The 24519-nt window shown below is 44.1% G+C and overlaps 1 protein-coding gene across 2 annotated transcripts in view; it reads right to left on the bottom strand.

Moving 5' to 3' along the window:
- Window positions 1–24519, bottom strand: part of VWC2L (von Willebrand factor C domain containing 2 like) — a 125090-nt gene that overhangs the window by 79115 nt on the left and 21456 nt on the right. For both annotated transcript variants that reach the window (XM_073306731.1, XM_073306730.1), the window contains exon 3: window positions 13903–14032. In XM_073306731.1, the coding sequence (XP_073162832.1) occupies window positions 13903–14032 (130 nt within the window). The remainder of the gene's footprint in view (window positions 1–13902; window positions 14033–24519) is intronic.

The raw sequence follows: 24519 nt of genomic DNA, 5'->3' as shown, positions 1-24519 counted from the left end.
TTTCTTTGCTTTGGAATTTGAATATTAGAATATCGCGATCCCTCCCCAATAGCCTTTCGTGACCCCTTTGTGGGTTGAAACCCATCAGCTGAGAAACACTGCAGTAGATCAATACGGTGCTAGTCTAACTTTGCCATGTATTCCCCAGTGTCACCTTCCCCAGTTAAAACAATCGTTGGCTAAAAAATACAAAGCTGCAGTCAAATCAGCACATTCACATACTGCCGGTTTGCTGTAAACTCTCCTGTGTAACTGTGCTGCTCAGCAACTATGTCCCACGACAATCCACATAGCCTTAAACAGTGGAAGCCAGTGTGCCAGTGGAGACACACTGATTTACACCACCTGAGGATCTGGCCCATGGTTATATAGGAATACATTTAGCCAGGGCTCAAACCTAAGGAGCTGTCCTTGAAAATATACAGTGGGCCTGATTCTCATTTGTGCTCAGTCCCCTTTATGCTGCCAGAGCAGTACCAAGTGACCATTAATGTAAATGAGAATTAGGCTGCGGTGCATCACTATTATTCTAAACTTCAGCATCCTCCATGCAAAAGGTGCAATGCCTTCAAGCATTATTGCTTTAAAAAAGGCAATTTGGAGGCTGAGAGACGACTGCCTGTTTGCTGAATGCAATGTCTGATGCAGTCTGCTGTTGCATATCTGGAAGTCGAATAGCATCACACTTGGACCTGCCAAGCCTGGTTACTGTTAGTGCTTCCAATTACCGGCCGTCTCCTCCAATCTCATTTTTGGCTTCACAACACACTGATGATTTATTTAACCTGAATTTAGAAGCGGAGCTTTTGTTTGATCAAATGTGAGCCTGGCGCTGGGGTAGAAGGGAAAGGAGCCGGCAACATTTCTGAGATCACACTAAGTGCAAATAACAGGGCCTACACGCATTCAGAAACCTGCTACTGTGTGCAACAGAGAACCGCTGGGTTGGGGCAGCACCATCTGTCATTGGGAACTTCAGGGATCTGGTTAATATTCAGCGTGCAGATCCCTAAAGAGGCACCGCCTGGTTTTAAAAGGTCGTTGCTCTGTTTTGAAGACGCTGTTGCACTACAGCAGTGGGATTCAACCTTTTCCATGCCGTGACACCAGGTCACAGCAGAGAAATGTTGCTGGACTCCTTGCCCATCATTTCAGGCGCCCCTCCCCCTTCTAGCCTTAAAGAACGGGAGGTTAGATTGCAACCCCTCTGGAGCTGTTTGGGACCCACAGGTTGAGAAACCAGGTCCTTCAGCAAGTACCTATGTGGATGTACCACTGCCCTCTATTGGATGGCATTAGAGCTGCTTCTCTGTTTGCAACAGGTCTTATTAGTCTAAGGGTATGTCTATACTACCCGCCGGATCGGCGGGCAGCGATCGATCCAGCACGGGGGGTCAATTTATCGCGTCTAGTGTAGACCAGGCCTAAGCAGCATCCCCTTTCACTCAGATAGTAAGGTCCTGGGCTTTCAAAACAGGATGCTCTGAGTTGCATCCCTGCTGCCACTGTGAAGTTCTGAGTGGCATCTAGGGTGAGTTAGATGCCCATTATTTGTATTGCAGTAGCATCTAGAGGTTCCAGTCAGGGATCAGGCCCCTGTGCTAGGCACTGTACATGCCCATACAAAAAAAGAGACAGTTCCGGCCCCAAAGAGCTGGTTTGTTACTCTGTTAAGTAGCTATAGGCTGCGAATATAAAGAAAAAGCCAGGGGTGAGAACTGATGTAGTCACTTATTTCTAGAAGTCCAGTGCACCTCAAGGCAAACCAAGGTATAGTGGAGATACTGGTAAAGCAGAGAATACATAGGTCCCTGCTAAATAGCCATCGCACTTTAAACCAAAATCAATAAATTGAGGTTTGCTGTTATAAGGTTGCATTTCCAGACTCCTGTGAATTCCCTCTCCAGAATGGGTTGCAAAACCAAGAGCTTTTGACATTAAAATGCAATTTCTGTTGACGCCATCGGGCGCTGCATTATGTAGGTCATGAAATGGTAGGGTATTCCCATTTTCCCACCTGTCTTATCCTTTCTTATCTCCACCACGCAGGGCTACTGCTTCACCTCCCCCTGCTATTCGCTGGTGGCATTAGGATTGGACATGTCATACAGCTCCAGCAGGAAAAAAAGAACAGCTTATTTTTTCCCCTGCAGTGGATCTGGCTTCTGCACAGCATAAAGGGAAAAGCCTTTGGGCGTCATGCTGAAATTCTGTCTTGCAGCCTTTCAGTGTATTAATCAACACAGCGTTCCTCCGGTCTGGAGAGGCAGCCTTTTGGTCCCAGCTATCCTGAATGGTAGGGGAGCTAACCACTAGGGACCCACTCTGCAGCTGATATCAATTGGCTGACTATGCTGATTTCCACCAGCTGAGGACTTGGCCCTGGAAATTCAGCTTTTACTATTTAATTTCAAAGCTATTATAAAATCGGACACAGGGCTGGGTCCTCAGGTGGTGTAAACTGGTGTATTTGCACTGGAGGGAATGGAGCTATGCTAGTATACACCAGCTCAGAGAAAACACAGTTGAAAAAGGTGGCTTCTGTGCTGCGTGTAGTGAATAAAAGTAATTGCCAGTATAACCGAGAGGTTTCTGGTTTTAATCACAGTTTTTCCTCCTCCTTTATAATTACTGCTCATCATTTCCTGTAATGCATTTCTTGCTTGTGTGACACCGCTTGAAAAGTAACCAAAAATTCTCTGTCGAACCTTCACTTGCAGTGTTATCAGGGCACAAGAGCCCTGTGCAAATCAACGGCAGCGTGTCAAATAAAGGCAAACTAAATTCTTTCATTAATTTTTGGCATCTGATGACCTGATCTGTAACCCAGCGAGTATATCTGCAATTACTATGCTGTACTGAACTTGGTAATTTGCCCCACTATCAGCATGCATTCTATTTCTCACTTACTGGGGATTAACAATGAGGCATCAGATCCTGCAGACCTTACTCCTGCCAGCAATCCTTACTCCTGGGAGGGTCCCATCGACTTCAAAGAGGCTGCTCCAATGCCGAACGGCTACCCGTGAGAGTCTGATTTTGCAGGATTGGGCCCTCTGAGAACTAGCAGCCAGGGCTTGCAGGGTAAGAATCTGTATAATCAAACCCATTGATTTAAAAGATCCATTGTGTTCCTCCTGAACTGAAACACTGCAAATTGACTGCAATAGATTTGCTCCACTCTGCTCGGCTACAGAATGAGGAATCAATCAGGGGGATTGCTTGCTCCCAGTTTCTGAGTCTTTTTTTTTTATGCTAAGAGATGAGAGGGGGAAGGAGGGTCATTGCTTTATTCTGCACCACAAGTGAGAAACTAGAAACCTGGTAAATGCCGTGACTTTGGCTAATGAGATTCAGAAATACAGAGGCAATATTAAACAGGAATTCTGAAACTTACATCTCCTGTCATTTTTCATGAGTTTTAATTGGGCAAGATGTAATTAAAGGCACAGTTGCCGTGGCGCATAATAAAAACTCTTTTCCCAAATATATTCTGAGGCTCCAGTCCTGCAAGATGCCCAATCCTGCAAGTACCCTCAGCTCCCACCAGGTATAATGGAAGAGGAGGAGGCCTGACATCTTGCAGGATTGGGCTAGTTAGATAGAAAGCACACTCCTAGCTGCAGCGTAGCTATAACCAGAGAGAACCAAAGCAGGCTGCATCCTAAAACAAAGAGTTAAAACTCACCTTGCCTTACTCTCTGTTGGCTAGCTGCTGACTGACTGCTGAGACCTAGAATTGCCAGCTTCCCTACAGAGCCCTCTAGCCTGCAAACTGGACCAGCAATCCCCCCCGCCCCGCCACACACAACTCACGCTCTTAAAGTGACAGCTTGCAATTCCAACACAGTCCTCAATACACCAGCCTACCATGGTCATATCATAATAAAAGTTACCATTCTCTATGACTTCAGTGAGAGCTTTTCCCAAGCAAGAACTTGGTGAGGCCTGCAGGAAAAGTCTGCAGGCTCCTGGGGAACTGTAAACTCCTCCATGGGAAGCCCAAATGAAAACAACATTCCCTTCTTCTTTAACCCATGTTTTTATACGCACATTAGGATGACCAAGCCCAGGCAAGATCTGAATCTTGCCCAGCTTTGCTTAGCACAAGTGTGGAGGAATTCACTACAACCTTGTAAAAGGTTTTCCTCTGATTTTTTTTTTTTAAATCAGCCCTCAGTGTGCCAATCTGATTGCACTTTTTGCTGCAGGAACTCAATTACGTGAAAGAGAGGCATCTCAGCATTCTGTTCCGAAAATGACACCTTGACACCGACCACTTATTGGAGTACAGAGCGGATGAAAACATCCACGGGGAGCGGAGGATGATGGGAGCTAACCAAAAGGGCGAGGGGTTGGGCCAACGCTCTAGCACGAAGTCGATGATGATGATGAATTGCAAATGGCATGCCTTTGAGCAGCAATGGTGTGGAATTCCCCATGTTGCCATGTTGGAACTGTCTCTCTTTCCCACCCCGATTTCGTTGTGTGCTTTATTTTCATGTTTTCAGCCTCTCAGGACTGCAATAACTGGTCGGTGTCAAGGTGTCATTTTTGGAACGGAATGCTGAGGAGGCCTCTCTGTCACTCAATTAAATTCCTGCAGCAAAAAGTGCAAATCGCTTGGCATATTAAGAGCTGATGGAAAGAAAAAAATTAAGAGGAAAATTGTCACTTGCACATATACATAGCACAAAGTTAACCACATTCATTCACCTGCAGCAAAGGAGCATCATCTCCACAACTTACTTGCCAATCTTTTCCCAGGGCACGAACAAGTGCTGTTAGAAATTGCGGGTCCCTCTGGCAAACCAGTTTCACAAAGCTCACAAGCTTTCTGCTCTGCCTGGGAGACTATGCTCTTCTTCTGTGAGCATGTCAGGGTTTGGGATGAAAGACGCACCTTAAAAACATGTTTCAAATCCCACTAATCAAGCCAGTGGGAGTTCTGCAAGCTTAAGAACCAAGGATGCTGCTTAAACATATGATAATGTCCAGAATAAGATTACTGGAATGATCTAATTCTAAATGGTGTGTGGGTGGACGAGTGAGAACAAGACAAAAGCCCCAGGTCTGAAATTAGTGACTGCACCAGGGAGTCAGAGTGGATGGAAGGTTGGGGGCAGGAGAAACATGGAGAGAAAACTTCTGAGTGCGTTTTTCATTCTAATTTCTCCGAAACTCACTTAGCTCTAATCTTTAATTCATATTTTTATTCTATTCTCTTTGTGCTAGAAACTCCCTATTTCATGTAAAGGGAGCACCTCAGACATCAATTATTTGACATGTCAATCCCTTTTACACGTTCTCTGTTCTACATATAAGTAGGCACCAATAAGAGGCATTAAACATTCATAAAATTAGAAATACATGAAACCAGCCTCGGCAGCTCTTTTCATACAGCTATGACTAATAATCCAAACCCTGTGGAGGAGCAAAGTAAACCCTTCTGTAATTCTTTCAGAAAGCTTGACCAGTAGAACATCTTTCATAGTTTGCCTCTCAGTCATAGACATTAGATTCGATGGCCAGATCCTTAGCTAGTGTAAATCAGTGTAGGTCCATTAGCTTCAATGGGGCTGCACTGATTTACACCAGTTGAGGATCTGTCCTAGGTCTCTAAGGCAGCCAAATGGTTTGCAGTAGCATAATTGGATACAAACATCATTCATACTCTTCTAAATTACTGTGATGATTTGATTGCCCTGGGAATAATAATGACATGCCTGCTTTCATTTTAGTACCTTCTGAACTGCTCCGGTTCTGTCAGTTTACCTATGCTCCCAACCTGATCTTGATGTACACGGTCCAGAAGTACTGCCCTGGAGATAGGGAGATGCTGGAATCTGAAGACACTTCTCAGTGTAAAGGATTAACAGTGATTCCCAAGTTTTTACACAAAGTTTCAACAAAGTTGTCCCATGGGCTTTTCTCAACCTGTGTTTCTTATCACAGCAAGGAATCCTAGCATACACTGCAGATTTCCCAGATACTCAGTCTGTCTTTTCTGGATCAGTTCTTTGCCTACCACGCTAATCCACACACTTTTGGTTAAAGCGGATCAATAGGTCAAATCCTTAGCTGTTGTAAATTAAAGCGGCTCCATTGACTGCAATTCACACCAGATGAAGATCTGGCCCAGTCTTTCTTCTGGGTTTTACCCATTCATTGCTAACAATAGTTATGGCTGCCATATACATAAATGGTTGTTTTCTTCTATGGCTTTAAGTGTATGCAAATGTGCTTCCAGAGTGACTGAAGATTATACCATCCCAGGTAGCACCTTGGACTCAAACACCATAGAAGAGTCAGGGGATACCAATAAGTAAAGGACATTCTCTATCTGTTTCCTTTAGTCTTGCCACAGCCCCAGTGAAAAATTAATTTGCCACCTACTACCTAGCCTTTTAAATGGCATCTCTTTCTGTGTGCCCATAACCTGACCAAATATTTAGCGTCTTCAAGATGTTTACGCTAGAAGAAAGGGGTTAAGAAGAAGAAAAAGGGCTAATAATAGTTCTGTAAGAGGTGTGATCTTCCACCAGACCTCCGAATGCTATTTTGCTTCCTTTACCCCACAAATTGTATGCTGAACTCTAAAGCAACCTAATTTCCAAAGGTATCTATTCCTAATGTACATTAATTCAGTTCATCTCTTTGGGGGCTGTCACCTTGTTGTGATGAAGGGGCATGTGTGTTCCAATGATCCTCAGAGCTAAGTTGTCAGGAGCTTCATGTTCCTGGTAGGGTCTCCCAAGGCGAACAGGTCTGAGGGGAGGTCCCAGGCAAAGCTCCGCCCAATCCCCCAAGTCCTCAGTGGTAGATCAGGCAAAAGAGGGTCCTCGGATCTCAACAGCTGTGAAAGTGGATGAAGACTGCAGCAAGCAGAGATCTCCAGTTGTCTCGGACTTTCCCTGCCACTGGGCCACAGCCCTCCAACTTGTCATGATCGTGTGGTTGCTGTAGGCACACCATCTTCCCCAAATTAAAATAAATCATGTGCAGGCTTCTACCATGGGAAATAACATCTTCCCAACCTTCCAAGCCCTGCAGCAACAGACTAGTGGTTACAGGCACAGGACCCAGACTTGCTGCTGCCGGGGAGAGGCGCCTCTCCCCCAGCCCCGAGCTGCTGCAGTGAGAGAGGGCTGGACGGAGTCCTCTCTCCCCACTGCAGTCCGGGCAGCCTGCACCCCAAACCCTTCAGCCTCGCTCCCCAACCCTCTGCCCCAGAGCCCTCTCCCACACTCCGAACCCTTTGGCCCCACCCTACTACATGCATTTTGTTATGTGCACCAATATGAATGTTATGTGTCACACATCACCTCCATATTGGTGCACATAACAAAATACATTCCGCACATAGTTGTCAAAAATTAGAGGGAACACTGGTCCTGGACCTGGTTTAGTTCAACATCTTCATTAATGGTCTGGATGATAGGATGGATTGCGCTCTCAGCAAGTTTGAAGATGACACTAAGCTGCGGGAGAAGTAGATACGATGGAGGGTAGGGATAGGGTCCAGAGTGACCTAGACAAATTAGAGGATTGGGCCAAAAGAAATCTGATGAGGTTCTACAAGGACAAGTGCGGAGTCCTGCACTTAGGACGGAAGAATCCCATGCACTGCTACAGGCTGGGGGCCGACTGGTTAAGCAGCAGTTCTGCAGAAAAGGACCTGGGGATTACAGTGGATGAGAAGCTGGATATGAGTCAGCCTTGTGCCCTTGTTGCCAAGAAGTCTAACTGCATATTGGGTTGCATTAGTAGGAGTACAGCCAGCAGATTGAGGGAAGTGATTATTTCCCTCTATTCAGCACTGGTGAGGCCACATCTGAGTATTTTGTCCAGTTTTGGCCCCCCCCCCCACTATAGAAAGGATGTGGACAAATTGGAGACAGTCCAGCAGAGGGCAACAAAAATGATTAGGGGGCTGGGGCACATGATTTATGAGGAGAGGCTGAGGGAACTGGGCTTATTTAGTCTGCAGAAGAGAAGAGTGATGGGGCTTTTGATAGCAGCCTTTAACTACCTTAAGGGGGGTTCCAAAGAGGATGGAGCTAGGCTGTTTTCAGTGGCGGCAGATGACAAAACAAGGAGCAATGGTCTCAAGTTGCCGTGTGGGAGATCTTGGATATTAGGAAAAACTATTTCACTAGGAGGGTGGTGAAGCACTGGGATGGGCTACCTAGGGAGGTGGTGGAATCTCCTTCCTTAGAGGTTTTTAAGGTCAGGCTTGACAAAGCCCCTGGCTGGGATGATTTAGTTGGGGTTGGTCCTGCTTTGAGCAGGGTGTTGGATTAGATGACCTCTTGAGGTCTCTTCCAACCCTAATCTTCTGTGGTTCTATGATAAATTAACTCAAACTCCAAAATAATGAGTAATGAGCGTATATTCTAAGTAAATTAAGAAAGAAGCTTAGGTGAAATGTGGATTTCTATGCAAGGAAATAAATTGTTATTTACATTAATTTGTGCCCATGCCCTCAAAGATGAGGAAATTTTTAATATTTATAGCCTATTAAAATAAATGTACATAATAACTGTGCCGGATCCTGGCCTCTTTGCCCACGTAAAACTCTAGCTGAAATCAATGGGACTCTTCCTTGTACAGAGGAAAGGATCAGACTTTTTATTTTAAAATCTGTATCAACTGTGATAATTTAAAACTTTAATTACAGACGCAGGTGACAGATTGCCTATGAAACATCTTTCTCCTATCCAGTATTTCACCATGAATCTCACCCGTAGTCTATGCAGCTAGTGAATAAGTACAGTTGCCAGAAAGTATTTCATTGCAGATGTGTTAGGTTTCATCTGTTTTGTTGTGTGCAACTAATTACCTTCTTGAGGGTTAGTGGCAACAAAAATTAAATTAAAGTGAAAGCCAGAGCCCAAATCAGAAACGTATAAGGCTTATTTTGCTCATCCCTCCTGAAAATGAAAATGCCAGGGCACAGTCTAATATTTTAGCAACTGCATTAATGTGCATGTAAGTGGGTGAGAAAGCTTTTGCTCTGAAAAGAATTTCACACTTTAGTGAAGAAAAATGTTAACTAGTCTAGGGCTGCGTTTATTGGATTTTTAAATTAATTTCTGTGACATAGGCATGCCACAAAAGCCCCAGTGATGAATTCTTGCTAATGTCAACATTATTTTGGGAAAGAATTTTTAAATAGTGCCCATAATTCATGAGAATAGAGACCTCTGGGAATTTACTGCATAATCTTATTTTGCCCTTTCCTTGTTTTCACTCACAACTACACTTCCCAAACCAGTCTAGATTCTTTTAATTTTAAAATGTATCTGGATTTTTCTTTAGCAGAGCAGTGAATGGGAAGTGGGATGCAAACCTGACGTGGAACTATATCAAGCAGAGCCAATTTAGAGCAGTGGGTAAAGATCACACTGTAGCTAACTCAGAACAGCATAGGAAAAAAACAACCTATCTCGTCTTCCCAGAGGACTATGGTCTATAGCCGAGCTGTTCTCCTTGTTTAACTTTAAAACGTAAGAGCCAAATCCTCAAGTCCTAAGGACTTGGTCCTAGGCAAACAATCCGGTGCATGGGGAAGTTTCTCTCATCTTGTACATTTTTCCCCACGATCCAAAGGCGATAAGAACCCATTTAACTTGGACAGCAGCTTAAATCAGATTAAAAGAATTGGAAGATCATAAACTTAAAAAAAGAAAAAAACGAATGCACTCTGTGCCAGAGTGTATTCAAGAGGATTCAAGGCATCATAAAGAGCAACCTCCCAATTATCCTTAGGAAAGAGCTTTAAAGTATGTCCATCCACTGATAATGAGCTCTGGCTCTGAGACTGGGTCCCTTACTCACAAATCCAAGCACCACTCGCCAACTTCAAGACAGGCCTTTGGTGAGAGTAACAATGGAAGTTGTGTTAGGTGACAAGAAGCAAACAAGGGGACAGACCAATTTCACAGTACGACAGGCTGATTGGGAGACAATTGGCTGGATGCTCAGTTGTATCCAAGGGTGCGTCTCCTGAACAACACTAGCTGCAGTTCTGACCCATAATTAGCAACAAGTAGTGGTGAAAAAGATGGGTAGCGTCTCATGCTGGATGTTAGAGATGGAAGGGTCCAAGAGCACGTGACAAAATACAAGATGAGAAATAACAACACACTCTCATGTGCAGAAAGACCTAGGCGAAAAAGCTCAGGGGACATCTTAGTGGGAATTTGCTTATATAGGCTGCTGCTCTTGCTTCAGTGTGAAATGAGCGGACAGTTTTCTTGTTGAGATAAAGTAAAGCCCATGGGGCAGGAGGGACATCACAGACCAGGGCGGTCTCGAGCTTGATTTAAATAATAACAGGCAAGTTTAAGATCATGTGGAGACAAAAGTTCACAATAGTTGACAGACTTTTATCTGGAAAAGTCAAAATGACCATAAAGAACAACTTGGGGCAATAATTTTGTATTCTGTCACTCCTGGAGAACTTGAAATCCAGTAACCTTCCATCATTAGTCAAAAACCCTGTACAGTACCTGGAGCCATCACCCTTAAAATGTACTGTGACAATTTGGACAATGGGACATGAAAGAAGGAATGTTTCCTCCCAAATTTTAGCCTTGCAATGAACTCTGCCTACTGTATGTGCAACTCAATTAAGCTGCCTGATATAACAAGCTTTGCAGTCATTCCACTGAATTTTTCAAAGCACAGGATAACAGTTCTATTTCTTTGGACAATTAGGAGTAAATTTCCAGACCCGCTTGTTCAGGATGCATGGGAAAGGAATTGATATTGGCTGCTTATGAATCTTCAGGTCAGGTAGGGTAGAGTCAACACATTTCTGCATTAACCTTCCTTCTGCACAGCGCTTCTGCCCTTGGCAACACATAATTAAGACAGGCATGAAAATCATTCTCAATGTATCAAAAGGAAATTATTCTCCAGTTAATGACAGCAACAGTTACCCACACAAGCAAGTTACACTGCTTACAAAAGAAAGCACAGCAAAGGACATGGGGCTCTATCTTAACCAACAATAATGGCCTTTCGAGCTAAATTCATAAGGAATAACTTTTCAAATGAGAATGTGCATTGCACACTGCTCTGCAGATTTAATCATATCCCCAAATCTCTTTCATTTGGCTTTATAGAACAATAACCAGACAAGCAGTAAGACTGAGCCGAAATCTTTTGATCACAACATATCTTTCCACTGAAATAGTTTTCTTTAATGGAAAACAAAAGCTGTAGGGTGGGGGAAAAAATTGTATCACTCTGTTAAGTGAGATTGTCAAACAGAATGATCCATGAGCGTATTTGTGAAACTTATCTTTAATTGACTGTGTGCAGTGGAGTTTTCAGAAATAAAAGCTTGGTCTGAACATGGGTAGCTGGCTTCTTCTGGAAAGTGATGCAAAACCTCCTTTTAGCATATGTCAGAGGGCTTCGGAGGGTGAGGTGACCCATTCGATATCTTTCTATGCTTTTGCAATCAAGGTACCAAGGATTTCACAGAGCCATAGATTCCAAGGTCAGAAGGGACCATTATGATTATCTAACCTGACCTCCTGTAGATTACAGATCATAGAACTTCCTCAAAATTATTCCTAGAGCAGATCTCTTAGAAAAACATCCAGTCTTGATTTAAAAACAGTTAGCGATGGAGAATCCACCTTGACCCTTGGTAAACTGTTTCCATGGTTAATTACATGTTACACCTTTCTCTGCTAGACTGAAGAGCCCACTATTAAATATTTATTCCGCATGTAGGTAGTTATGGACTGAAATCATATCACCCTTGAACCGTTTTGTTAAGCTAAATAGATTGAGCTCCTAGAGTCAGTCACTGTAAGGCATGTTTTCTAATCCTTTTATCATTCTCATGGCCTTTCTCGGAACCCTCCCCAATTTATCAACATCTGTCTTGAATGGTGGGCACCAGAACTGGACACAGGATTCCAGCAGCCATCACTCCAGTGCCAAATACAGAGGTAAAGTAAGTTCTCTGCTCATACTTGAGATTCCTGTTTATGCATCCAAGGATTACATTAGCCCTTTTGGCCACAATGTTGTACGGGGAGCTCGTGTTCAGCTGATTATCCATCCCAATCCCCAAACATTTTCAGAGTCCCTGGATCCCAGGATACAGTCCCCCAAGATGAGAGGTCAACTATCAAGATGCCAGTAGAAACAATAATGCCAAACAGGAATGCTCATCATGTTTCCTATAATAACAAAGAGGTGACATGGACAGACAGATAACTGGTGAGCCTTAATCTCCCATATTTCTTCCCCACCATCCTCCCTTGCCTCAGAAACCCACCGTCCTTAACAGACCTGGGCTCTTGATCTTAAATGGCTTGGGGGTGAGTATAATAATCATACCTAGCTCTAACAAAGCACTTTTCATCAGTAGATCTCAACGTACTTTGCAAAGGAGGTCAGGATCATTATCCCATTCCACACAGTGGGAAGCTGAAGCATAGGGAGATGAAGTGATTTGCCCAAGGTCAAAAAATGGGTTTTGGTAAAAAGTTTTGCATTTCCAGATTCCATTTCTGGTAACATTTTTCAGTTTTGGGGAAAAAAAATCTACCAAAAATCTACCAAACCATTTTACTGAAAATATTTTGTTTTTAGTTTTGGCGGGGAGGGGGGTTGGTTAGAGGGGGAGGTGTCAAAAGACTAGAACATTTTATTGACGTTGACATTTTTGTGCAAACATTTTCATTTTTGACCAAAAGCCACCAGGAAAACATTTCAGACAACTCTAGAGATGTGTAGGGAGTGGAAGTTACACATTGATAAGAAGCCATGGACATGAACAGCAGGGAGTTTGAGAGTATTACTGAGCCTATGATCTTACTGAGTATAAGCTGGTGTAACTCACATGTGAAGTGGGCTAGAAGAAAGTGTAAGTTACACCTGCTTAGACTCACCTCTGAATTTATCCCAATGCATGACTAAAGAGAATGTCTCAAGGGGTGAGATGTGGCAAGGATAGACTGAGTGCCACTGTAGATGCTATTTAGGTAAGTACCTAGCAGAAACGAATGGAGACAAATAATACCATAGAAAGGACCTGAATTACAGTTAGCCTAAGGTTAAGGCTCCGTTCCCTTCCATTCTCCAGTGAACGCATACAGCTACAAAGTGGGCTTTACAAAACAAGGATCTGATTCTGACTAGATGGTGTAATGACACCCTAAAAATGCCCATAGGCATAACTCACTGAATGAAGTCATAATGACAGTCATAATGACTGTCATAATGACAGTCGCAGTGGTTAAAGATGCTTTGTATCCTGACATAGGTTCCCCGCTTTGTGTGCTGTTGTTATGGTGATATTATGGCACAAGTAGTGCACTGGGTCTCTGTCAATGGAAGATAAATGCTTGCACCAAAAACGCTGACCAGTGGCAAATAATAACTTAAATAATCGAGGGCCCAACCCTGCTTTCACCAAAACCAGTGGGAGTTTTGCTACTGACTTCAATGAGAGCAAGAGCAGCCTATTGACCTTAGACAAATGTTGACCCCTGTCATCTCAATCTAGAGCCAAATGCTGCGCCCCTTACTCATGTAAATAGTCCAACTGACTTCAAGTGGGACTAAGTGTGGGAGCAAGGTAAGCAGGAATTAGCCCTTGGAGAGCTGAAATTCTCACCTTGATTGATCCTCACTAGTTTTAGGACACATCCTTGCTCGGGTGAACAATCCCATTGAGAAGACTCATGTGAGTAAGAATGTCCTTGAGTTGCATTGATGGAAGTTGATAACGAAAGCACACACACAATGAGAAGGAACAAACATCGACCTTTGCCAGGCAAAGTAGTTTCTGGGCTGCGTGTAGGTAATAAAAAAATCTTTATAGAATTTTGCTGTTATCTCTTCTTTAAAGCTAATACAGTATATTCTTACCATTTTTGCAGACAGGACAACACTGTTCTGGTTCATAGACTGGGTTGACACATTCAGGAACTGCGCAGTCTGCTACAAGACAGTGAACTTCATTGCTGGGCTCACAACGACACCATTCACATGGAGAGGGCTAGGAACAAATCTAAAATTAGCCCATTTCCTCCTGCAGCTCAAACATTTGTAACATTTATATGTTGCCATAAGACAAAACATCTGCGTTTAATACGACTTCACTGCATTCATTCATCATGTGTAACACAAATTAGCCTGTAGGACAAAATAGTAAACTCTGAAATATTTTTAAAAGTGCTAAGGAGAATGCTCAGAATTATATATTTTTTAAGGACCATGCTTGTACTTTGTCCATTGTCACACTTACCTCTCTATTATAAAAGGACCCAGAACAGGTCAGCGGGTCTAAAGCAAGTCACCAGTTTGGCTTTTGTTTGAAGGCACATGAATGCATTGCACAGATCGTGTTCCGTTGCTCATCTGTTGTCTTCTTGTGAGTAAGTCTGGTGTTAAGAGTTATAAGAGCAGAATTCTAGTAAACCTCAGCTCCGTGGCTGTTCTTGGGAAGGGGGCAGAAGGACTGCATGATGTTCAAATGCACATTCATGTCATGTGTAAACTCACAGTTGCAAACCAACCTAATGCCCTGAGTGTGTTGCTGCCGGATCAGCTGGCTCAAAAGCTGGAAACTTCAGTGTTGCAGCCTCGGGTTAGAAGAGTGGATACGTTTTTCGGAATCAAGAAGAATTTCTGTTGCTTTTCTTATAGGGCAGGGATTGTATTTTTGTTCTGTGTTTGCACAGTGCCTAGCACAAGAGAGCCCCAATTGGGCCCCCCAAAGCACCACCACAATATAAATAATAAATAATAATAATAATTTAATTTTCTAGCCCCACCCTGAAGAAGGTATTTAAGCATATGCCCAAGATGAAGCTCTGAGTAATACCACTGAAGTCAATGAGTCGCTTGGGAACCAACTGAACTGGTTACATTTTAGGACTGCCAGTCTAAAGGGTGTGCCTTGAACATGGTAGAGAGAGTTGTCTTCATCTCACTTGCCTTCCCTTTTAATGGGGAGTGGAAGAAATATTTTAAAAAATAGAAAAGTCACTGTTTCAGGTCTCCAAAACAACACGTGTGTGCATGCAGGTGAGACAGACACACACACATAGAGAAAAGGAGGGCAATTGAAGAATTAGTGCCTGGCAGACTGGTGTGTGAAATCTCTAGCAATCGAGCATGCCGTGCACCAAGTGTTCGTGTGGGCCATGCTGCTGCACACTCGAAAATCCATCGTGAACTTTGATCTACTCGAGTTTGAAACAGCATAGCACACGAGGGAACTTCCAGTGAGTGGGAGCAGGGGCTACAACCAGCTCGTGTGCCCCACGCTAGAGTGCTGATGTTACAGCCCAGCATGCCACGCACTAATGCTCCATCCAGCTATGCCCTTAGATAGACTGGAGAGAGGGAGTGGGACTAGGGGTGGGGAAGAGAAATAAAAACGACTAAATTAAGCGCATGTGAAAACCAAATCACTAGAAAATCATTTTATTCGATTACCTGTCAGACACTGAATTCGGGCCTCTTCTGAAACAGCTGATCCCCTCACTAGCAGCTAAACTAATGGGTGGAGGGTACTGGTGCAAACTCTTCCTTCCATCACATAAGGCGAAAGCTGTAATAATGCCATTGAATCCAATGGAATTCCTCCATATTAAATGAGAGCAGAACGCCGATGAAATGTTTCAGATCATGGTGACGTCTTTCACCAATTCGTACAAGACATACAGAACACCCTGAGTTCTGGTCTTGGCAGGTAAAAAGCTTTTCTGTTCACCTCGAAGGGGCTCCATATGTCTTGAATCAAATCATTTGTGCCCAGGGAATTCATTTCCACCCTAAAATGGACTAATTAAAGCATCCCTCGCTTTGTCTGAACGTCTGCAACCTGTAATCCCCATCAACTCTCATTACTAGTGGCTCTGGCAAATTAGATAAAATCAGCACATCCTGAGTTAGGGAAGCAGTCTGTGGAGGTGGAAATCTTCTGTCTAATTATCTGCCCTCATTCCACTCTGCTTTGATTTCTATCTGCAGCACCAGGAAGCTCAATTCCTTTTACCTGCTTTTCTTATTCAAGTCTATTTAATAACAATAAAAACAACACAGAAGAAACCCAAACTACTAGCCCAGGGATCAATAAGAAAATTGCTGTCTTGTTTTTCCCCAATTTAACCAATAGTTATATGGAATAGTCCAGCTCGATCTTCTGCTATATTGAGACCTTCATTAACACATCCTGGAGAATGTCTCCCGGCCACAAAGTTACACTGGTTTCTGTGATGCTGAGCTGCTAGCCCTGCAAGCTATTCTACTGCATATGACTGAGATTGAAGTGCATCAGCAGATGTAGGAGATGCCCCTAAATGACTCTGCACTGAGTAAATGAGACATGACATGTATATCTTTTGCTTCCGTGTTGTTAGCGTTACCTGAAAATGACACTGTAATAAAAGGTGATGTTATTTGACACTGGAAGCAGCTGTTGGGATGGGAGACCTTTACTCAGTTATAAGATGGAAAGAACTCTTCAGCTTTTCAGAGGATGAACATTCTGCAGAAGATAAGAGAATATTCGACGTTGAATTTCTCTACCAGCTTTCTATTTCCCACCACATCAAGTTCAACCTACTCGTTCTTGCCTTCACACCCATGCTTAACCTTGCCCCTTTATACTCATTAGTCTCTTATTGCAGCACCCACACATTCCTTCGCCTTCACCAATGATGCCAAGCTTGCTGACTACAAATGCCTCAATGCTTTCTTCAGCATCTCACCTTATACAGGGAACACCCTTCCGGAGTTGCTCTGCAAAGCCGCTCCTGTCTTCTGTAGGATCTGATCCAAAGCACAGTGAAATCAAGAGGATTCTTTTTTCTGACATGAATGGGCTTTGGCTCAGAGCCTTAAATTCCTCCTAGAGACACACTTCTTCTGGGATGCCTACAGGAAACTAACTGACTGAGGAGTCTGTTATTTATCTCATGAATGAACTGCTCTTCTGTACAGAGAGATGAGTCAAGTGTTGGGAGGAAAGGCACTGAAACTGAAGCTGGGAATTAGTGCAGGAATTGGGATTCATATGAGGCACCTCCAGGTCTTTTTCTGACTTCTCTATCCAGCCCATCTGTTCTTATTTTCCTCCAGGCATCAGCTACTCTTCTACTGACCCTACTGAAGTTCTCTTCCAGATGCTGCTGCTTTGTTTGCTTTTTATTCCTATGCAAATATCATACATGGTGAGCGCTCTCTATAGTGTGCCGTGCGAAACTCGGACAGTTTTCAGCAGCACCAGGGTTGGGATTTAAAGGTGTGTCACTCATGGAGCATGGCACCGTGGTAAACAGTTTGTAAATTTGCAACCGGTGAAATTCAAAGGGGATGTTCTCCTGTCCTTATTGAAAACCAGTGATGGGAATGTTTGCTAACGCCTGACATACAAAAAGAGCATTCAGTCATGACACTTACTTTTAGACAGAGCAAATAGACTAACCAGAATCTTTTAGAGCTGATACTTTACTAAAAATTCTGAGGAAATCAATGAATTCAGATGAGTAAAGGGTTATGTATGGTACAAGATTTTAGGCAAGATTTTTGACACTATCCTTCTGAACAAGAACAATGTCTTATAAGAGGTCTTTAGGAAAGCATTTTTTTAACAAGACTTTTCAAGAACCAACCCGTGTGCGTGTGTGTTAGGACTCGTCTCATTAACAATCCAACCAAAAGAAGGACCATGATTCATGTCCATATGTATATAATACATATGCACACGCTTATGGCAATATCACTTTGATAATATTTTTCAACAGAAATTCTGAACAATATGATGGATCAGGGTCAAATTCTCTACCCCTTTTGCAGGATCTCCAATTAACATCCAGGTATACTAAATTAGAACCCCAGTGAGCGATGTCGGTATAGATTTTCATGTTGTCATTTCCATCAAAGCTCAGGGGAGCTGGTGAAATAATGTAGTGCTTTCATTTTCTAGGGCACTGATTCCAACTCTAGCCAAGGCAGTATGGCGCAAATGTGGCCATCATCTGACTATTGTTCAGAGGCCTTTAAGAACTGAGTTGGTGGATCCAAGTCCGGTGCCTTTCTCACCATCAGTACTGACAATGTTTTAGCTCCCCTGTGGGCAGTCTCAGCAAAGAGGCCATTCACCGAAAAATCATAGTTCAACTATCATCTTCTTCCTAGAAGTGGATCCCTCCAGCACAGTGGTCGGGCTAGAAGATGTAAATCTCTTGTCTTGGCAAGTGGTGGACATCTACAGCCACTTTTTAGAAAAGAAAATTAAAAATTGGGATAGAGAATAAACACAGCGAAATAAGCATTTTATGTGCAAGGGAGGAGATAAGGATAAATCTGACAGATGTTATAAACCATACCAAGAAGACAACAAAGAGAAAGGAGAGATAAGGATTCAAGAGGAAAAAATAATGATCCTTCCCCAAGATGATGATGATGATGATGATATTTATTTATTTTGCGGGAGAATGTGAAAACCTGTTGGGATTCAAATCCCAATATCCCAGTTCAACGCTCTACATTTGGGTGTCGGTTGGGCATGTTTCCCTGATCTAGTCTGGATGCAGCCAAAGATGGTGGCAAACCTATGACAATAACTGATCTCAAAAGACTTTGGACATTTTTGTCTAAACCTCGCCAGAAGCATTTACAAGAGCTTGGCATTGCTCAGTCTGAACCCTAGACTGGCCTAGACCCTGAATTCTAGAGTGAATCTAATCTAGATATCACCATCACCTCTTTGGTCACTGACTAGCTGCCTAAGCTATCTGCCTATTCCCCAAAACTATGTTGAATACTTGTCTTTACCATGTAGGTTTGCTCTTCAATTGTTTATCACTGGGTATTAAAAATTCTTACTAAAGCATGGAGCAAATATCTGTAAAATAAATATTATATAGTGGCCTCCCTTACAAGTTCTTCAGTTGCCTTAGATGAGTAGCTCTGTCTATTTCTCAATCAATTTTAGGTACTTCTAAGCAAACCTAGTTAGAGTGGTAGATAGGCAGTTATCTAAGACCACTGAAGAATTTTCAAGGTGATGAATGATATTTTTTCTTTACCTGTTTGTTTCATCCTTCAGAGAGATTTTCTCTATTCTCCGCCCCCCGCCCCAGTTAATACTGTCACAATTAACTAGGAGGCTAACTGCAGCTCTGGCCCTGCCTGGTCTCTCTGAGAGCAGCCCCTCTCAAGTCTTGGGCCTCTAGCCATGACCCGTCTGTCATGGTGGAATTATTTGATTCTCCCCGTCTCAGACCAGGCTGTGGGCTGCAGTCCCCTGGGATCAATTGTGGTTACCGCAGCAGGCTTGAGCTGGGTTCAGTACCTGCAGTTCATTTCCCCGAAGGGCAATGACAGTGGTAACTGGTAACCCAACAGCCCTCTTAAAGCCACATATAATTGATTTAGCACAAAAGCATTTCGGAGACAACAGATCTTAAAAAGAATAAAACAGTCTACATGCAGGCCTGCTTCTCCCTAAGGCTTACATTCCCCTGGACATGAAGAAACACCAGCTCTTTTAGAATCAGACTCCTCTCCAGAGCCTTCCTCTTTGTCAACAGGTCCCCAGATAATCCCTAACTATTCACCTCCACCCCTCTCCACCACTCCTTTCCTGAGAAAGGCTTTTTAACTGTTTGTCATTATTTTGATCTCTGGGCTGCCACCCTGACAAAACAAGGCTTGCATCTTCACTGGAGACAAGATACAAGATCCTCAAAGCTAAGTGCTTCTCCCATTGTCCTGTTTCAGAGTAACAGCCGTGTTAGTCTGTATCCGCAAAAAGAAAAGGAGTACTTGTGGCACCTTAGAGACTAACCAATTTATTTGAGCATGAGCTTTCGTGAGCTACAGCTCACTTCATCGGATGCATACCGTGGAAACTGCAGCAGACATTATGTACACACAGAGATCATGAAACAATACCTCCTCCCACCCCACTGTACTGCTGGTAATAGCTTATCTAAAGTGATCATCAAGTTGGGCCATTTCCAGCACAAATCCAGGTTTTCTCACCCTCCGCTCCCCCCACACAAACTCACTCTCCTGCTGGTAATAGCCCATCCAAAGTGACCACTCTCTTCACAATGTGCATGATAATCAAGGTGGGCCATTTCCTGCACAAATCCAGGTTCTCTCACCCCCTCAAAAAACCACACACACAAACACACTATCCTGCTGGTAATAGCTCATCCAAAGTGACCACTCTCCCTACAATGTGCATGGTAATCAAGGTGGGCCATTGTCCTGTAATAGTCCCCTAAGGGTTTGTTTACAGATTGCTAATCTGGATTCATTGTTTTGCTTCCTTGATTGTTTCTCCCACAGCTCCCTATTAAATTAGATCAAAACATTCATAGAGGGAAAGTCTTACAATCCAATATACAATAACTTCCCCTCACTGACCAGGTCACATACAGTGGTCAGAAAAAGAAAAGGAGTACTTGTGGCACCTTAGAGACTAACCAATTTATTTGAGCATAAGCAGCTCAAGGAAGCTTATGCTCAAATAAATTAGTTAGTCTCTAAGGTGCCACAAGTACTCTTTTTCTTTTTGCGAATACAGACTAACACGGCTGCCACTCTGAAAAGTGTTCAGAAAAGCATTACATCTCAGTATTCTCAGATTGTTTCATAGCAGTTCCTTGTCCACCACAAATACTTAGTAGTAAACGATTGTACAGCAGTGCAAACTTTACAAAAGATAGTTCACAAATATTTTCAAGGTGGCTGGTAGGAAGGTTGCATATCAGGTTATTTTTATCATCTAATTCAAGTTATAGTTGTCTTGTAGTTAAACCATCTATGGTTTGTTCCAGCTCTGTTGAAGGCAATGTGAGTCTTTCCACTGACACCAATGGATCTAAGGTCAGGCCCACGATGCATCTTACAGTGAAATACATGCATGCAAGTTCACGGAAAGGGCTGGATAAAAGGAGGAATCTGATTGGTTGATGAAAATTCCACATGGTTTGGAACAAATAGAGAAATGAACACAGCGGGGCCTATTTTGAAGACACACAATTCCCACTGAAGCCAAGATACATCCACACCTTTCACAACTGCAGAGTAAATTCCACTGTTTTTAGGATAACTACTTTAGTCAGGACAAATTACCTGCCCTGCCCTTCTTTATCCATAAAGAGAATGCAGAAATATATGTATGTTTTAAGTCTAGATTGGAAAAAATAAACATATTCTCAATAATGTATCTGAATATTGACAGATATTGAGTTGCTATTTTTTTAATATATTTTTTGCTATATGTATTTTGTAAGGGTTTTTTTTGGGGCGGGGGGAGGGTAAAGGTTGGTTGTCTTCTTCTGAAACATCAAAGATGGCCCTGGCTGGAGATGGGGCACTGGATGGGGTGGGTCAGGGCTCTGAGGTGGCACGGAGCATTCCTTCTGTCATGTGCTTGGCCACAGGTGCTGGAACAATTTTTACAGTGGGGGTGCTGAGAGCCATTGAACTAAACTGTAAACCCAGTGCACAATGCTTAAATAAATTGGTTCGTCTCTAAGGTGCCACAAGTCCTCCGTTTCTGTTTGCGGATACAGACTAACACGGCTGCTACTCTGAAACCTGTATACAATGGAAGCCACTTCAATCCAGGTGCTGCGGCAGTACCCCTAGTTCCAGCACCTATGTGCTTGGCTGGCTGGTTCTTGCTCACTTACTTAGGGTCTAACTGATCACCATATGTGGGATCGGGAAGGAGTTTTCCCCCATGTCAGATTGGCAGTGACCTTGGTTCTTTTTGCCTTCCTCTGCAGCATTGGGTGCAGTACGCTAACTAGGATTCCTAGGTGCCGACTCTGTGGGCACCCACCGGCAGTCAGCTCCCCTTCCTCCCCCCAGCATCCCTGCTGATCAATTCCTTCCCTTCCCTCCCAGTGCCTTCTGCATGCCGTGGAACAGCTGTTCCGCAGCATGCAGGAGGCACTGGTAGGGAGGGGGAGGAATGGGGAAAGGGCATGCTTGGAGAAGGGGGTGGAGGCGAAGTGCGGGGTGAGGCGAGGCAGGGCGGGGGTGGGGGTTTGGAGGAAGGGGTGGAGTGGGGGTCGAGCATCCCCCCGGTAGAGAGGAAGTCGGCGCCTAAGCCAGGGTACATCTCCCTTAATCAATTCCCTGCCATTGCAGTGGCCCCAGGCACTCGTGCACCTCAGTGCCTCTTGTTCTCTGCCTTTGGCGAACAATAATTTAGTCTCCTGTGGGATGGCATGCTTGGGTCTCATTTCCATTGTTGGGTTTAGTGTGCGGGTGCTGGGTGGTGTTGGTGGTCTGTGATATACGGAAGGTGTAGTGGGGGGTGCGGTGCCCCACCACCCCGCAGAGGGAAGAACCTCCCAAGACACCAAAGTGGGCAGAGCAAGTGGAACCTGCGCCCGCCCCCCCAGAGGTCAAGGCGCAGGACAGGAAGTATAAAAGCCCAAACCCAGAGCTCACTCGGGCTGCAGCCGCCAGAGAGGCCAGATGCCTGTGACCTGGCTCCGGCTTGGAAAACCCTGACAATCCGCGGCTGACCCAAGGACTGGCCGGGCCGGCTAATGCCGACTGGTGCATGGAGGAGCTGCCAAGCCTACCCGTTGCCAGCTACCCCGAGGAGCTGCCAAGCCTACCCGTCGCCAGCTAGCCGGAGGAACCCATAGTGCTGGAACCCTCCGAGGATACCTCCCTGACCCAGGTACCCTACGAGGGGGAGTCCAGAAGTAGCCTGGGGGCAGCCGACCCTAGTCGGGCTGCAGCACAGCCAGAGGCCATGTCAGTGTGTTGCGGCCAGGATCCCCACTGACCCAGCAGTGGGTCTTTAGCCGCTGCTAGGGCCCCGGGCTGGGACGCAATGGAGTGGGAGGGCCTGCATCCCCGCTGTCACCCAACTCGTGGGTGGCCGTCTTCCCCTCTCCCTGGTCGCTCAAAGCCAGGAGCCTGAGGTTTACTGTTGAACGATTTGCTCAGTCCCTGCCAGAGGGCCTGAGCTTCTGACTGTTTGTTTGCTGGACCCACCTTGACCCAGGGCCCGGGCTTATATTGTATTGCTTGCGGAGCCCTGCCTGAAGGTCTGGGCCATAGACTGGGTATTCCCCAACCCAGCAGAGAGGGTGTAGCGAGGCGGTGTGGTGCCCCACCACCCCATAGAGGGACGAGCTCCAGCGAGGCCCCTTACAGGAGATCAAACTAGATGATCTGGTGGTCCCCTCTGGCAGAAAATTTATGACTCTATAACTCTATGAAATTCCTCTAACATATAGTTTGTGTGATTGTATCAGTTTCTACTGGAGCCTTTTCAGTTTCAATGCCATGGACTGCTTGGGAGAGAGTCAGATCTCAAAATGGATGCAAGCTGTAAATTCTGGACCCAGTTCCCAACGTTACCAAGGTTCGGGGGCACGTGGTTCTTAGGTTTGGACTCATTTTGACTTGGTTTCAAAAGACCTGCTCTCCATCAGGGATGCTGCTGCCACCCTAGCGGTTCCCACGAAGCAGAGGCAAGATGTGGCATGTCACCAAAGCTTTCATGGCTGCCAATAATTCCATTTCCCTGCTCTCTCATTGTCTGCGAGCCACTGGTACCAGCTCTCATATAGATAATTGCCATCAAACCTCCTCTGTGCAGAATCTACTGATGGAATCATGCTTTATGCAGAGATAGCAGAAGGAAGTACAGAAAAAGGTAAGGTGACGTCTGTCAAATTGTGCACTGATACCTGGAGCGTAGATGTAAATGTTAATGATGCTAAGGACAATGGCAGTTCTGATGGAGATAATTTTTGTAGCTACAGTTTCAGGTGGTGAATTTATAGGGAGGAAGATGAATAAGATCTGAGCCACAACGGCTTCCACATTACAGCTAAGATAGTAGGTTATAAATGGGAAGAGATGAAAATAAAAAGAGACCATCAACACAGGATGGCATTCATCAGAGGTGACTGCAGGAGTTGAAACTGGAATAATTTTCATTGCTATTTAAATTGCCTCTGATCTCAGGCAGAATAGCAGGGGATTGCAAGAAAGCTGAAGGAGTGCCTTCTCCTAAGAAACTTATCAGGTGTTAAACTATTGAGGACAGACAGATTAGCTTGACATCCACCCTAGCCAAGATAGCAGGATCAATCAGAAAGGATGGAATAGTAGGTTATTTATTTATAATTAGAGGTGGCTTAATATTGCAAGATTCTGAGCAGCAACTTATTACAATACATAATTAGCCCCATTGACTTCAATAGGCAGAAGATATTCAGTGTGAATAAGGGTATTAGAATTATCCCATTCATTGCAAACATCCATTTGAATTCTGACTAACTTCAGTTTGGCCATGCTTGTGCCCTTTTTTATTTGTTATTCATAACTGAGGGTTTTTTTGTTCACCTTAATGTTTGGGGAATGGCTGTTCTTCATACAAACACGGCTATTTGCATGTGAGTATTCATTAGTCACTATTCATTACTTGTTGGTTTATTTTCATTTTAAAAGTTTCAAACATCCAATCAGAGCAGCTAC

This window comes from Lepidochelys kempii, chromosome 11 (genome assembly GCF_965140285.1).
Source record: "Lepidochelys kempii isolate rLepKem1 chromosome 11, rLepKem1.hap1, whole genome shotgun sequence".
Classification (NCBI taxonomy): domain Eukaryota; kingdom Metazoa; phylum Chordata; order Testudines; family Cheloniidae; genus Lepidochelys; species Lepidochelys kempii.
This window is presented reverse-complemented; position numbering and strand designations above follow the sequence as displayed.